The sequence below is a fragment of the Alligator sinensis genome, unplaced genomic scaffold, assembly GCF_000455745.1.
Source record: "Alligator sinensis unplaced genomic scaffold, ASM45574v1 scaffold832_3, whole genome shotgun sequence".
Taxonomy (NCBI): Eukaryota; Metazoa; Chordata; order Crocodylia; family Alligatoridae; genus Alligator; species Alligator sinensis.
Window position 1 is genome coordinate 76,828 of NW_005843336.1, and position 13,957 is coordinate 90,784.

Below are 13,957 nucleotides of genomic sequence, written 5' to 3' on the forward strand. Positions count from 1 at the left end.
CAGCTACTGGAAAAAAATACTGACCAAAACTTCATCTTGCTTTTAAGTGTACGCCTCGACGTCAAGTGCCCTGCTGCAGATTATCTCATGATGCTAAGTACCTTGAGTCTATTCCACAGTCCAGTAATTATCTGGTATGCTGCAAGAATTACATTTCCTTGTACTAGGGGTCCTGAATTATTTGTAAAATGTTATAATGAATGTGTCTTATTTTTAGCAATCTGGAGCTATTGTGTCTGCCATCGAGCTCTGCTTGAACATACATTAAATGAACTCATGATGTTGTTTTTATTTTGTCTATCTAAATCTCTGCATTCACCTAAAATTGCCTTCTCCTTCTCTCAGCTTTGGTTGATCTTAATGAATTAACAACTTTTGCATTAAACTCCTCCAATTTACTCGCAGAGCAAGTATACCATACACTGCAGCATTTTGAGCTTTCCCATCCTGCCTACCAGTCTGCCTTCGGGCGATTTTTCTCTCTTCTATGGATCAGTATTTCAAACCCTTTTCCTATTCAGTTCTTGGCCTCCCTGCTGAAACTGCCAAAAAAGCATGCCAGTTAGCCACTCCATATTGTTACATAAATGTTTGTCTATTAGGGAAAGGACTGAAGTTACCCATTTTGAAAAAGCCACTGAGCAGCTGTTGGAGGGAAACCAGTTTCGGTTACTGCTAATATGGAAAGAATAGAACTAGTAAAAATATCCCAATTCTGTGCTTGTGAGTTATCTGCTTCTTTTACAGGGATTTTTTGTTTTTGAATTACAAATAGATCCTAAACAGCAACTCTCAGACCCCTGAGAACTGCATCTTATCTATGTCTGTCTTTAGGAGCTGAGCTTAATCTGCATATCTGACTGTTCTTTCTCAAATGCAGATTTTCACTTTGGTGTGTCTATATATAGCTATAGAGAGATATTTTTATATGTGGAAGCAAGCACAGTCACGGGGGATTGGACCAATTTCTTGGTAATAGAATAAGTGTAGAACTATCTATGCAGTAAGAACATTTTATGTTTCTTAGGATTTGGGGATGTAAATCAGTCAGTGCTGATGTAGAATAGATTTATTGTGGTGGAGAGAGGTTTCACATAATGTAATACATTTTATCCTTGTGGTCCTTGGTTTGTTTGTGGTCAGCACTTTACCATGGCCTACTAGAATGGACAGTAGCTCTTTTAACTTGGTCTAATTGGCTGAGGAGGATATAATGGAACTGCATGTGTAAACGCAAGGAATACTGTCTGTTAAGACTGAAGGAAGAAGTGGGTTTATTCCCCCCAGCATGCAGTTTTTGTTGGTCTTTTCTTTTTAGATGCACACAAATTTTAGTCCTGTGTTTTCTGCTTGGTTGGTGGGGGGGTGGGAATCCAAAGCCATAACTTCCCTTCACATGCTTCTCAAATGGTTATGCTGCCTTTATTATTAAATAGATAACGATTACTCAAACTGGTTCAGTAAGAGCTGAATTAGTGTTGAAAGCCTGCTGTGACTGCAGAACTCCTGAGAAGCTTTTCTTTACTTCTCTGAGAGAGAAGTAAATCTAAATGCCAGAATTGCCCAGCATGCGTCTTTTAGCTCCATTCCATACATGCATGCCCTTCTTGCTTCTTAAAATTGGAGGGGAAGTATTCCTACAGTTCACAGGTGAGGTCTCCTCTTGATATCATACTAATGATGTCTCCTTTTGCCATCATACATCACCTTTATAGGGCACTGAAATTGTACAGGTTTAAAGGAAATGTCCAGTGCTAAAGGAATAATATTTAGATCCAAAGCTCCAGAACTTCCTACTTTGTGCTCTATGTTGCTTGTGGCACCGGTGGTGAGGGGGCGTATAGAGAGCATCTTCCTCTGCACAGGTCGCCAGACAGAGTATCTCCGTAGCACGTTCTAATCAGATGGAAGGTACACTGTCTAATGTGGCGGAGCATTCATCACAACCCCAGGGAGGAGTGCTCTGCAAGAAAAGAGGCATATGTAAAGCATTCATCCTATCAGTATGGTGCTAGATGTTGTGCTCAGAAGACATTGGAAAGTGAACAGGCTTCAGTCTGTATCAGAAGTACAATATGTTATGTTCCAGATGTCCTTATATATGGGCCACTGAACAAATCTTCAGGCACATACAACTTCTCCAGTACAGTGGCATCCTTCTTGATGCCAAAATGAACATGGGCTGGCAGTGTGGGGATGCGGTCAGGAAGGCCAACCACACCTTGTCATGTATCCACAGATGCATCTCGAGCAGGTCCAAGGAGGTGATCCTCCCCCTCTACGTGATACTGGTCAGGCCGCAGTTGGAGTACTGCGTCCAGTTCTGGGCGCTGCACTTCAGGAGGGATGTGGACAGCATCGAGAGGGTCCAGAGGAGGGCCACCCGCATGATCAGGGGTCAGCAGGGCAGGCCCTACGAGGAGAGGCTAAGAGACCTGAACCTGTTCAGCCTCCACAAGAGAAGGCTGAGGGGGGATCTAGTGGCTGTTTACAAACTAGTCGGGGGGGACCAGCAGGCATTGGGGGAGTCCCTGTTCCCCCGAGCACTACCAGGAGTGACTAGAAATAACGGTCACAAGCTGGCAGAGGGTAGATTCAGACTAGACATCAGGAGGCGCTACTTCACAGTCAGGGCGGCTAGGATCTGGAGCCAACTTCCAAGCAAAGTGGTGCTGGCTCCTACCCTGGGGGTCTTTAAGAGGAGGTTAGATGAACACCTTGCTGGGGTCATTTGACCCCAGTACTTTTTCCTGCCATGGCAGGGGGTCGGACTTGATGATCTGCTCAGGTCCCTTCCGACCCTACCAACTATGAAACAGTGGGCATATTAGAAAGTTTCTCTGCTCACATGCATTGTGTCAGCTATGGCAGGATTCAGTCTGCATTTGTTAATTACATAATAAGAATAGTAAGTAATATAAAGCTAATAGGAACTTGAAATAATATACTCTTTATTCATTTAACTTCCTCTCTTCCTTTTTTCCTCTCTCTCTCTTTTTAAAGATTGTAGGATTGCAGAATGAACTGATTAGACAAGGAATCTTAAAGAGCCAGCAAGATTATGAAGACTTTTGGACACTGATCCTAGAAGGCAGTCACAATACACAGCTTAAAGAGAAACTTCAGGCTGTAAAATCAAAAAGTTGAGTTCCTTACACTTTTTTTTTGTGTCAGAATGTTTTTAATAGTTCTCTCTCTCTCTCTCTGTCTTTCCCTTTAGTTAATTTAATTTAATTTGTAAATTTTAATGTCCATAATAAAACATAAAAACAAGAGGATGCACTCAACAGACTATGATAATTGATTTAATATAGTTTAGTCATTTGTATCCTCTTAAAATAATCCATCAAAACATGCAATTTGTGCTCATAGCCTGTGTATAGAATCACGTGTTCCTCTCTCAGTTACTCTTGTTCTTCCTCCTTTGCTCCCTCCATTTGTTTTACATGTATTTGATTCATTGTCTCTTAATTCAGGCCATGATCCTGCAAACATGTTTGCATATAACTTTACTTGCCATGACTAGTCCCAGGGATCTAAAGGAGATTAGTGTTGTGACCACAGCAATATTTTTGTAGGGTCCAAGCCTCAAACTGTAAAACTTGAGTCAGAGGAACAAGCCATCCAACTGATGTGAAATCAGGATAAATTCATAGACTTCAGTCAGTCTTAGTTTATACCAACTGAAGATCTAGACCATAACCTGGTATATTGGTATTATAATGAGGAATTGCTTTTATTGGGACCTCTGAGTAACACTATAATAATATTATAATATGAAAATTATAATATTAGTAATAGTATTAAAGGACTATTCTGGGTTCATTCTTTAAAAAATATGCAAACTACTTGAACCACCATTATCACAATCACAAACATTTTCAGGTAGCCTGAGGACTTGTAGCATCATAATCATGAGTTTGATTTACAGTCCATTGTTGTCACTGGAAAGAAGCCTGTTGAGATCAGTGAATGCTGACTTGAGCTTAGTAGAAATACATTTTCCTTTTTTAACTGTAAACTCAATTTCAAAGGGAGCAGAACTGCAATAGGAAAATTCAGCAATATAATTCATGCTTTAGAACCAATAGTTTCTTCCTGGCCAATGCTTTAGCAGCCAAAGTGTACAATTAATGGACTACAGTAGAATAAATGCAACTCAAACTTCATATTTTTTTAGTTTCATTCTGTTCAGGGTTTGGGGTTTTTTTTTTTTTAGTTTTTTTGCATGTTCATGGTCATTTCATACGTAGGTGGGGGGGGTGTCTATATCTATATATAAAAAAAAAAATTGCATTCATGATTACCAAATCAGCTTTTGCAACTAGTTGCCGACTATGCCAATTCATATTTTTGTGTTCAGTTATGCACATGACCTTTTGAAAATCAGAACCAAAGCTTTCTATCAAATAAAATTCTGTTTATTCTTTGCATGTGTAATAATGAGAGAAAATTATATATATATCGAATGCTTTGGCTTTTAACTAAGTAAACATGGGCAGAGAATCATGCAGGGGAGGCTACAGGGCTTGAGGAAGAAAGCAAGAAATACTGTAATGGTTTTACAAGTTATTAAGCCAGAGACTGGGAAGAAATACTAGTTTCAGCTGACTTTGTATCACTTTTGTGGTAATGTTCCAAGTGGCATGCCCCTCTGAAACCTTTTCACTTTTAAGTGGACAGCTCACTATAACTCTCCTGTGATCTTGCGGTGGTGTTGGAATTCATGGTCCAATTTCTTTTAGTGGAATGGAATGGGAAGTGCTCCTCAGCTGTAGACCAGAGGATCGGTAATATCACAGCCACTTATTTTGGTTTTGCTGTCATTTTAAGTTCCTAGGACAACATGCAGCAGGGCATGAAGTGCATGAAGTGGGGTCAGGATTCTCCACAGAACCTTGAGATCTGGAGGGATCCAAGGTCAGCCCCTGCCCTTTCCATGCAGCTGCTACTTACTGTTACTTTCTCTGACCTCCCACTGAAAATCACCATTTACTTGAATTGTCCATGCACCAAAAAATCATTTTTTGTTCCCTTCTGCGGTTTTTTCAATGGAAGGAAATGACTGAGCCTTTCAGTCTAGTAAGATTTTACAAAACTTATGCTTAACCTAGCTCTGCTTTCAAACCGGAGTTGGTGTTGAAGGTTCTCAAAGTCCATGTAGAGAGTGAGTTGAACTATCAAGACTAGGGAGCAAGAAGGAACATTTATAATAATGGGCCAGAACAGAAAGAATCACATTTTAGTTGCTAGTTACAACATTATTTATAACACAGGAAAATATGGCCATTATTTTTTTTTTTTTTTTTTTACTTTACAGTGATTGCTCTTAAGTCTTCACCTTCACATGCTCATGGGAGAAGCAGTGCAACAGAATTAACCAAAGCTCTTCTGAACAAATGCTACGGACAGCTGAAAAAAGTAAGTCATTCTTTCATATTCAAAAAAGAAAGTCCCTAAAAGTCCCTCTTCCGAACAGTGCAGCTTCAACATGCTTCCTGCTTGACCTAGGATGGATTATCTACTGAGCCCAAGCATCCTTTGGTGGAGAGAACCACCTCTGAGTTGGCTTCTCAATTGTTAAAGCCTGTCTGCATGTGCAACAGACCCAGTTAGGGGGTTCCCCAACCAAAGGCTCCATAGGGCTCATTTGCAATGAAAAGTGCAAGACAGTACTTCTGTGGGGACAGTTTTGCTGGCATAGCTATGTTGGTAAGGTGGGTATGTTGTGTGTTTGAGAAAAAGAGAAATTCTTAACCAAAAGTTGCTGTATACTTCCAAAAATGTTAAGTATCGATCAAGGCATAAGAGCTTGCACCTCTGCCCCTCCACAACCCCCTTTTCCCCAACGTGGCCCCTATTCTGGGTTGGGGAAGGAATTCTTGCTGTCAGCATTGGCTTTGCCAACTGAGAATCCCACGCCCAGCAAGGAACCAAGTAGCATAAAGGGGCCAGATTGTATTTAGGAAGTGGGACCTCTGTTTGTCCAGTTTCTTATACTTGTAGCTATGAGCAGAGCATCTGAGGGCTCATACAGACATTTGGGGAGGTTGGGGGGAGGTTGGCTTGAGCTAAAAATGGCTACCCAATCTAAGGTAAATCAGGATGCGGGGGCTAGTGGTGGGACTTGGGAAGATCAGGGGCAAGCAGGCTCTTGGGGAGGGATCAGATGGATTGGGAGGGAGGCAAGCAGGGTCTGCAAGGGAATCAGGGGGGCAAGTGAGATCTGTGGGGAGATCAGGGGGGCTAGTGGGTCTGCAGGGTGGATTGAAGGGTTGGGGGGCAAGCAGGGTCCACAGAGGAAGTTGGCGGGGTTCGGAAGGGTTTGATGGGATCAGGGGACTAGCATAGTCTATGGGAGAGGGGCTGTTTGGGAGATGGAAGGGGTCTTTCCCCCACCCCTTGGGACCAGGGGGCTATTTTTAGCCCCCTGCCCCCCCCCACACAAACAACCCCCTCCAGCAACTAACCTTCCCCCCATTTTGCCCACTGCTTCCGCCCCTCTGACTTACTTCCTTGGGTCCCAGCACCAGTGAATGCTGGTAAAACTGGCATCAGAAGTGGCTTGAGGGATGGGAGGTTTGGGGGGCTCAGGGAGCCTGGCCAGCCAGTCCATGGGGGCAGGGATTATACATGTGGCGGAGGGGCTGGGGGACTAAAAATAACCTAGTGCCTGTTGTGGGGGAGGTAGGAAAAGTGGAGCCCCAAGGGCTGGGGACAGTGGCTGCGCTTTCCCAGTCCCAGATCTGTTCTGGGAACTGCACAGAAGTTCAGTTAGTCAGTCTCACCAGACCCAATCTAAGATAGACTACCTCAGAAGTACACTTAACTTAGATCAGGTTGGCCCATTTTAGACCGATCTAACTGTCTTGAACTTTTGTACAGGATTTAGATCACACTTAGATGGACCTAACTAGGAATCGAAGTGTAAGGTCCACACCTGGGCTAAGTAAATTAGATAGGGTGGCCACTTTTGACGCAGTCTGAACTCCCTCTAACCTCCTCAAACATCTGTATGTACCCCGAGTGACTCTTGGAAATGAAACAAGAACAAATGGATATTGCCCTTTCTTCCCTGCCAGCAGGAGGCTGGCCTGGGACTGTCCGCTTACTCTCTTGAAAGTTTGAGAGTAAGGCTACCATTGTTTCACTGTTTGTATGTATGAAGTCATTTACCTCTTCAGGTAAGAAGTAATTAGCCAATGGTATTAATTAAAGTTCACACAGTGTTTTCTTGCTAAAAAAAGCATTGTGTGAGATTGAGGAGTCTGCTGCTGCTGGGAGCGGCTCTGCACCTTCCTCTTTGTATCCCAGGTCTCGTGCCTTTCATACAGAGCCCTAGTGGAAGGGGAAGCACTTGAGAGGATCTGAAGGCATAAGAATAGAAAAGAAGAGAGAGATTTAGGGAATGCAAATTTACAAAAAAGCATTTTTATTTTCTGCAGAGAGAAGCTGACTAAAAAGACTGAGAGACCAGGCTTGCTGAATTTTCACCATCAAAAATCTCCCTTTCTTGACAAATATACTTTGTGTCTCATGGGTGTGCAGGTTATAATCTTCTTTCCAAAGAGTGTTGCCTTTCACTTATGGTATATGTGGCTGCTTATTTAATGCTAGTCATATCCATGACAGCTTCAATACAAATAAGAACTTTCTCAGTATCTTGTGTTGGAATAAGACTGTGTGTAAGGCAAAGTGATGGATGATACTTGAAGCCTTTGAGAACCTAATTCACACTCCTAATTCCAGTGACATTATCTAACACTTCACAGAACATTGCTCAAGTAGAAAATCCCTTCCAGGTGATGTGGCAACCAAAACTGTCTAGGTAGAAGAAGTAGGAGGCACAAGATGTTGCCTAATTTACCTTGGGTCCCTTCCCCAATCCTTCCCCCACTCCACCCTGCTTGTTTCCCCTCCCTTGTGTACAGTTCACCAGCTGTGCCCTGGGAGATGGGCTGGGTTCTTCACACCTCAGTGCAATGAACACATCACTCTTCCAATCTGCTAGACATAGCAGTATTTCTTGGGCCAGTCTGTCAGGTTGCTGAAGCTAACTGAAGGTTTAATTTGCAGTTTGCATTCTTTTCCTGGGTACTGCATGCTCTGGAGAGAAGTCAAAAGCAGTCTTATGATTATGGACTCAGTAGTTCCATCTCCCCGTTTATCTTTTAATTTAATAAAGTCTGTCTGACAGACATTTCACATGCTGGACTTACTAAAATTGTTTACACCATGAGGAAAAATACACACACACTCTTACTACAAAAAGTAAAAAAATATTGTCAGTTTTCACCTTTTCTTGCTAAATGAAATGTTGTAATGCAGGTCTAGATTTTCAGGCAGGTTTAGCATTTAAGCTTTGTAAAGTAAAGCATGTGGCTTTACTTGAATAGCATACCAGTGTGCACAGTTGGTCATCTGTGCACATGAATACCTGATTTATACATGCAATGAGTGACAATATGTGTGCGAGTTAGGTGTACAATTGCATTTGGACTCTGCTTGATGTCTGGCTATTTAAATTAATCTTGACTAAAATATGATCTGGATAGTGAAGAATCATCAAGGGCAACCATAATGATGTATTCTTGGTCTGAGACTGCTATAAGACCAAAATAAAGGTTATTCCTATTTCTTTTTATATTTTAATTGATAGCTCCATTTCTGCAAAAAAACTGTTTATATGGTACTGTTTATCATTAGATGACTATACAAACACAAATGAAACCTAACAGTATATATTGTGATGTAAGTAAGCAGTTCTATGGATGGAAAAGTGGAGGCCTGAAAGAATTAAATGGTTGAGCCACAGAAGGGGTCATTGTTAGAGCTGAGACTTGACCACTACCAAAGCTGGCCCAAACACCACCCCTGCTATAGCTGATCCAAATCTGCGCTGCTCAAGCAACAGACCTTGGCCATTTCACGTTGCTCAGGACTGCAAGGCTGCCTTCAGTGATTGGAAAGTGGGTAGCCTTGGTAGCGAGTGAGGGTAGCATCCCCTCCAGCTCCTCTCTGCATAACTTTTCTTCCTACTTGCATTTTTTCTTTGGCTGGATTGAGCCATAGTCAGCTGTTATTTCCATCATGTACTAATTCCTCTGAAATGTTATCATGTCATTGCAGCTGCAGGATTAGCTGTGGCTGCAATGAAAGACTGTTTTAGCTGGTATATGTAGCATATGTCCATGGCTTGCTGGAATTATGTCCAAAAACAGGCACTCCCAAGCACCCACTGGGTCCTGCTCACACATGCCAAACCCAGAAATGCACATGTAAAGCTGTGCAGGGGTTCTCTCCAGTGATCATCCTCAATGATGCCAGAGACAAAGATCTTGAGACTGAACATGGGGCAGTGGGGAGTGCATTTCTGGGGTAGTCTCACTGCCACAGGTTTGGAACATGTGAATGGGAGCTGATGAGTGATGTTTGTTTGGGCATGTCACTGCTGGGACACGTTGCCACCATGGTATGAACGTAATAACAGCAGAGTCCTAGCAGCACTGCAGTCAAGGGCTTCTCATACTTTCTTGAGTCGTCAGCTGCATATAACAGTATTTAAAGAAATAGAATAATATTGCTTAGGTGCAGTATAAAAGAGGGTTTGTGTAGGGAGGGTTCACTGTGCAATTAGTTGGTTTGTGGTCAGAACTCCCACTTTGACTTCAGGTGACAGTCTTGCATGTAGGATACAAGAGCAAGCCCTTGTATTGCAATGCGTAGTCGAGTCATACGGGCAAAATCCAGTTTAGTACACTGTCCACAAAGTAGTTTCTAGACAAGGTTCACGTTTCCCTCTTGCATTGCTGCACAGTTACTCCTATAAGCTGCACTTGCTCAATTTTTGTCTCCACCAATTTATTCAGTGTGTGTGAAATTAGTCCTTGGTAAGGGGGCTAGCCCATTATGATGCTTAAGACCTCAAAAGAGCCCATAGGTGTATATCCCGTAGAGACTTTTCATTGCCCCTCTGCATCAAGGTGAATTTTATTGTATGAAACACTGTGTAAAAATAAATGTATTAAGTACAATATGTGTGTGTGTGTGTGTGTGTGTGTGTGTATGTATGTATATGTGTATGTATGGTCCGTGTGTGTGTGTATGTATACACACACACGCGTGCACACACACAGGTGTGTGTGTGTGTGTGTATACATACATACATACATACATACACACACTAGTGTAGTATATTTAAAAGTTATCGTGTACACACACAAGATAACTTTTAAATATACTACACTCATGGAAAACTGGCTTTACTCTATGCCACTGACCATGCACAAATTAGTGCTCCTCTTTTAAGGCTCAAGGCCAAACCCTGTATTATTCAATTATAAATCTTGAGTAACTCCACTAAACAGTGTTTCCCCAATGTATGTAAGCAAGAGCAGAATTTTGGCACTGGCTGTTGGAGTTAGATTGGCTTCTCATAACTCATCAAGAGAACTTTCTCTGTAGACACTTTCAGGTGACTTCTCTAATTGTTTCTAAACGAAGGGAGGATTAGTAGAGATGACAGCAAACCGTGAGGAGGCCTCCTTGCCCTTTCATCCTGCCCCAGTCTAAAGGTAGGTCACATGGGCCCCTGTTTGCCAGGTCTAAGGCAAATATATCTTGGCTCGATCCTTGTTATGATGAGCCTGACTGAAGCAGAAGAGATTGTTCACAGAGATGTGAGAGAAATAAAATGAAGGAGCCTTTTAAACATGAAGAAGGGAAAGTGCCATTTGAAAATGAATTAAAACTGATTTCAGGACATTATACTGACAGAGCACCAACAGAGACAACATTAAGTGCCATGAAGATGCTGTGTAGAAGAGTTAAAATGCATGGAAAAATTACTTAAAGAAAAATCTGTATATAGCTATGAAATGGTTTGTGTTTTGGACGCATAAGTGTGAAATTCTTAAAGAGCCCTGTTTTTCATAGGGAAGAGAGAGCAAGGATTTACAAACAAGCATAAGCAAAATATCTTCCTTAGAGAAGGCCTGATTTTTCAGGATTTAGCATCTTACGGCAACTTGCTTCCTCTTTGAAACCTGTACAAAGTGGTTGTGAAATGCCAGCAGTTTGCAATGATAGTGTTACACATTCACTCTTGCATGGGGATAAATAACTATATAGAATGAAAAGCAGTAAAGAAACGAACCCAAAAGATTTTCAGAGTGCCTTGTGAGATAGAATTGGGTTTCAAAAAATTCAAGGCCTTGTTCACTTACAGACTGGCATTAGTTTAGCTACAAAGCATTTTTAACTGATTTAGTTGAACTAGCACAAATTTGTGTAGAGGCATGGCCTAAACTGTTTATTGATATTGCATTCCCACCCCAGGTATTCCCAATACCAATAAATGGGGAATACAACCCCCCATTTTTTGGTATCATATTCCCACCCCATGTAGTCCCACCCCTTAGCCATATACGATACCCCTATTAATGAAGATTTTTGCAGATTTTTGAATGGCTATATTTAACTTTAAGAATATTTCTAATCTAAACACTGTTTTGCATCACTTTAATGTATAATATAATTTACCTGCTTGTAATTCCAATTTTGCTGAGGACAATGTTCATTTATAGTTTAAATGAAGAGTCTCAGACGCATGCAGTTCACAATTCTTTAAAACATTTTACCCCTAGTCATGGACTGGAAGGCAGGACTATTTCCAGGCCTGACTCTTATTGATAGTAAGGACCCTCATACTACTATGATAAGGGGCTTTTTGTACTGCCAAGGTGTTGGAAACAGGTCATAGAGAAGATGAGAGCCAGGCACAAAATATGTAGTTCTCCCATGTTATTTATCTTTTAAGAAAGGCATGCCTTTTTAATACTTCTTGTAAGTTTGGTAAACCAGAGCAAAAAGCAATGTCGAAAATATTTTACAATAAAGCTGTAATTCTGTTAAGTGTCCTCAAAATCATGGCCACTAAGCAAAAACACTTGAAATAAATAACTAGGTCCATCTATTGTAGATAATACTGTCCTTCACAGTAGGTGCTGAAGGTGAATTCTGTTTCAAAAAAGGCACTGTTGTCACATATTAAGGTTCAACAATGTTCTTGATACAGTATAAGCAGGGCCCGGCATATTTTGCCGTTCCACAGCTATGCAGTTTACATTGAAAGATATCCCTTGCATAGACATGTTCTTCCAGAGCTTAAGCTTCCATTTAATTATTTGTAGCCTTAATTATTAGTGAAGGAAATCTTGCAAACCTACCCGATGAAGAGGTGTCTTTCTGAATCTGCAGCCAGGCCTAGTAGTTGTCGTAAGTGTGAACTATCCCATTCTTCTTAGAAGGCTATTAGCTCTGAAATGCAAAGATGACAGTTTAAATGTCATAATTGCAACATATTTCACTGGAGTTAACTTTAACAGACATACGCTTCTGTTGCCTTTGTCTCATAACCTTAGTGTGACTCTTAGACGGTCTTCTCCTTCCCAAAGTAGGTAGGGAAATTAATTATCTTCTCCTTATTAGCCAAAAGCCCTGCTACCTCCTACTCAATTGCTAAAATCTGCCATTTGACCCAGATGATGTCTAGGATACAACTATGCGTGGTCAAGTTGAAAATCGTTGTCCTCTTGAAATCTGAAAATGGGGCCACAGCAATGCATGCATGCGTGTGCATGGGTATGTGTGCATATATCACACACACATGTATGTATGTATATAACTTGTATAAGAACTTGGGGACTTCTGTACTGATTTTATTTTTTATGCTTGACACTGAAATCCATAACTTGTAATGCAATCAGAACGGCTGCAGAATTCCTAGTCTTACACAAGTTTGCCAGAGAGTAAAAGGACCTTGCACATAATTTAGGTCTATATCATCATAGTTCTATTTTATATCAACCAGAGTGATGACTACCAAAGAAGCAATCTAATAGCTGTCAGGAAAGTCAGATAAGTGTGGTGGCTATTCGATTGATGAGAACAGAATTCTTATTATGCTGTGGAAGAAGATCTAGAAAGACTGCAGCAAGTCCAATATTTTTAAGGGAGCAAGATATAAATCTGTGAGTCATTGACCTAAAGATAACAGATGTAGCACTATGAACAGAGAGGTTCCCCAAGATAGGATGTATAAGAGGTAACGGAGGCTACAGATCTTTGGGACTTTCATAGGAAAACGAAATAGGATCCCACCACAGGAGACCCTGAAAAACAAGAAAGAAATGGGAGCAGAATCAAAGGAGGACAGAATATCTGTCCAAAAGGAGGACAGAACCCTGAATGTCAAGGGAGGGTGGATGTCAAATAGGAGGAGGTGGCAACCATACAGGAAAGAACTACAGGCAGACCTGGACAGGTTGGACAAATGGGCAAAAAACAATAGAATGCGATTTAACAAGGAGAAATGCAAAGTGCTGCACATAGGGAGGAAAAATGTCCAGCACATCTGCTGCCTAGGAAATGGCCTGCTCGGCAGCACGGAAGCGGAAAGGGATCTCAGAGTCCTAGTGGACTCCAAGATGAACATGAGTTGTCAGTGTGACGAAGTCATCAGTAAAGCTAACTGCACTTTATCATGCAACAGCAGATGCATGACAAACAGAACCAAGGAGGTGATACTTCCCCTCTATCGGATGCTGGTCAGACCACAGTTGGAGTACTGCATCCAGTTTTGGGCACCACACTTCAAGAGAGATGTGGATAACCTGGAGAGGGTCCAGAGAAGGGCCACTCGTATGGTCAAGGGCTTGCAGGCCAATCCCTACGAGGAGAGACTAGGGCACCTGGATCTCTTCAGCCTCTGCAAGAGAAGGTTGAGAGGCGACCTTGTGGCTGCCTATAAATTCATCATGGGGGCACAGAAGGGAATTGGTGAGGCTCTACTCACCAAGGCGCCCCCGGGGGTTACAAGAAATAATGGCCACAAGCTAGCAGAGAGCAGATTTAGACTAGACATTAGGAAGAACTTCTTCACAGTTAGAGTGGCCAA

The 13,957-nt window shown here is 41.7% G+C and overlaps 1 protein-coding gene across 3 annotated transcripts in view; it reads left to right on the top strand.

Moving 5' to 3' along the window:
- Positions 1-13,957, top strand: part of LOC102385816 — an 85,971-nt gene that overhangs the window by 39,790 nt on the left and 32,224 nt on the right. For all 3 annotated transcript variants that reach the window (XM_025194896.1, XM_025194897.1, XM_025194895.1), the window contains exons 5-7: positions 48-134; positions 3,004-3,142; positions 5,321-5,421. In XM_025194896.1, the coding sequence (XP_025050681.1) occupies positions 48-134; positions 3,004-3,142; positions 5,321-5,421 (327 nt within the window). The remainder of the gene's footprint in view (positions 1-47; positions 135-3,003; positions 3,143-5,320; positions 5,422-13,957) is intronic.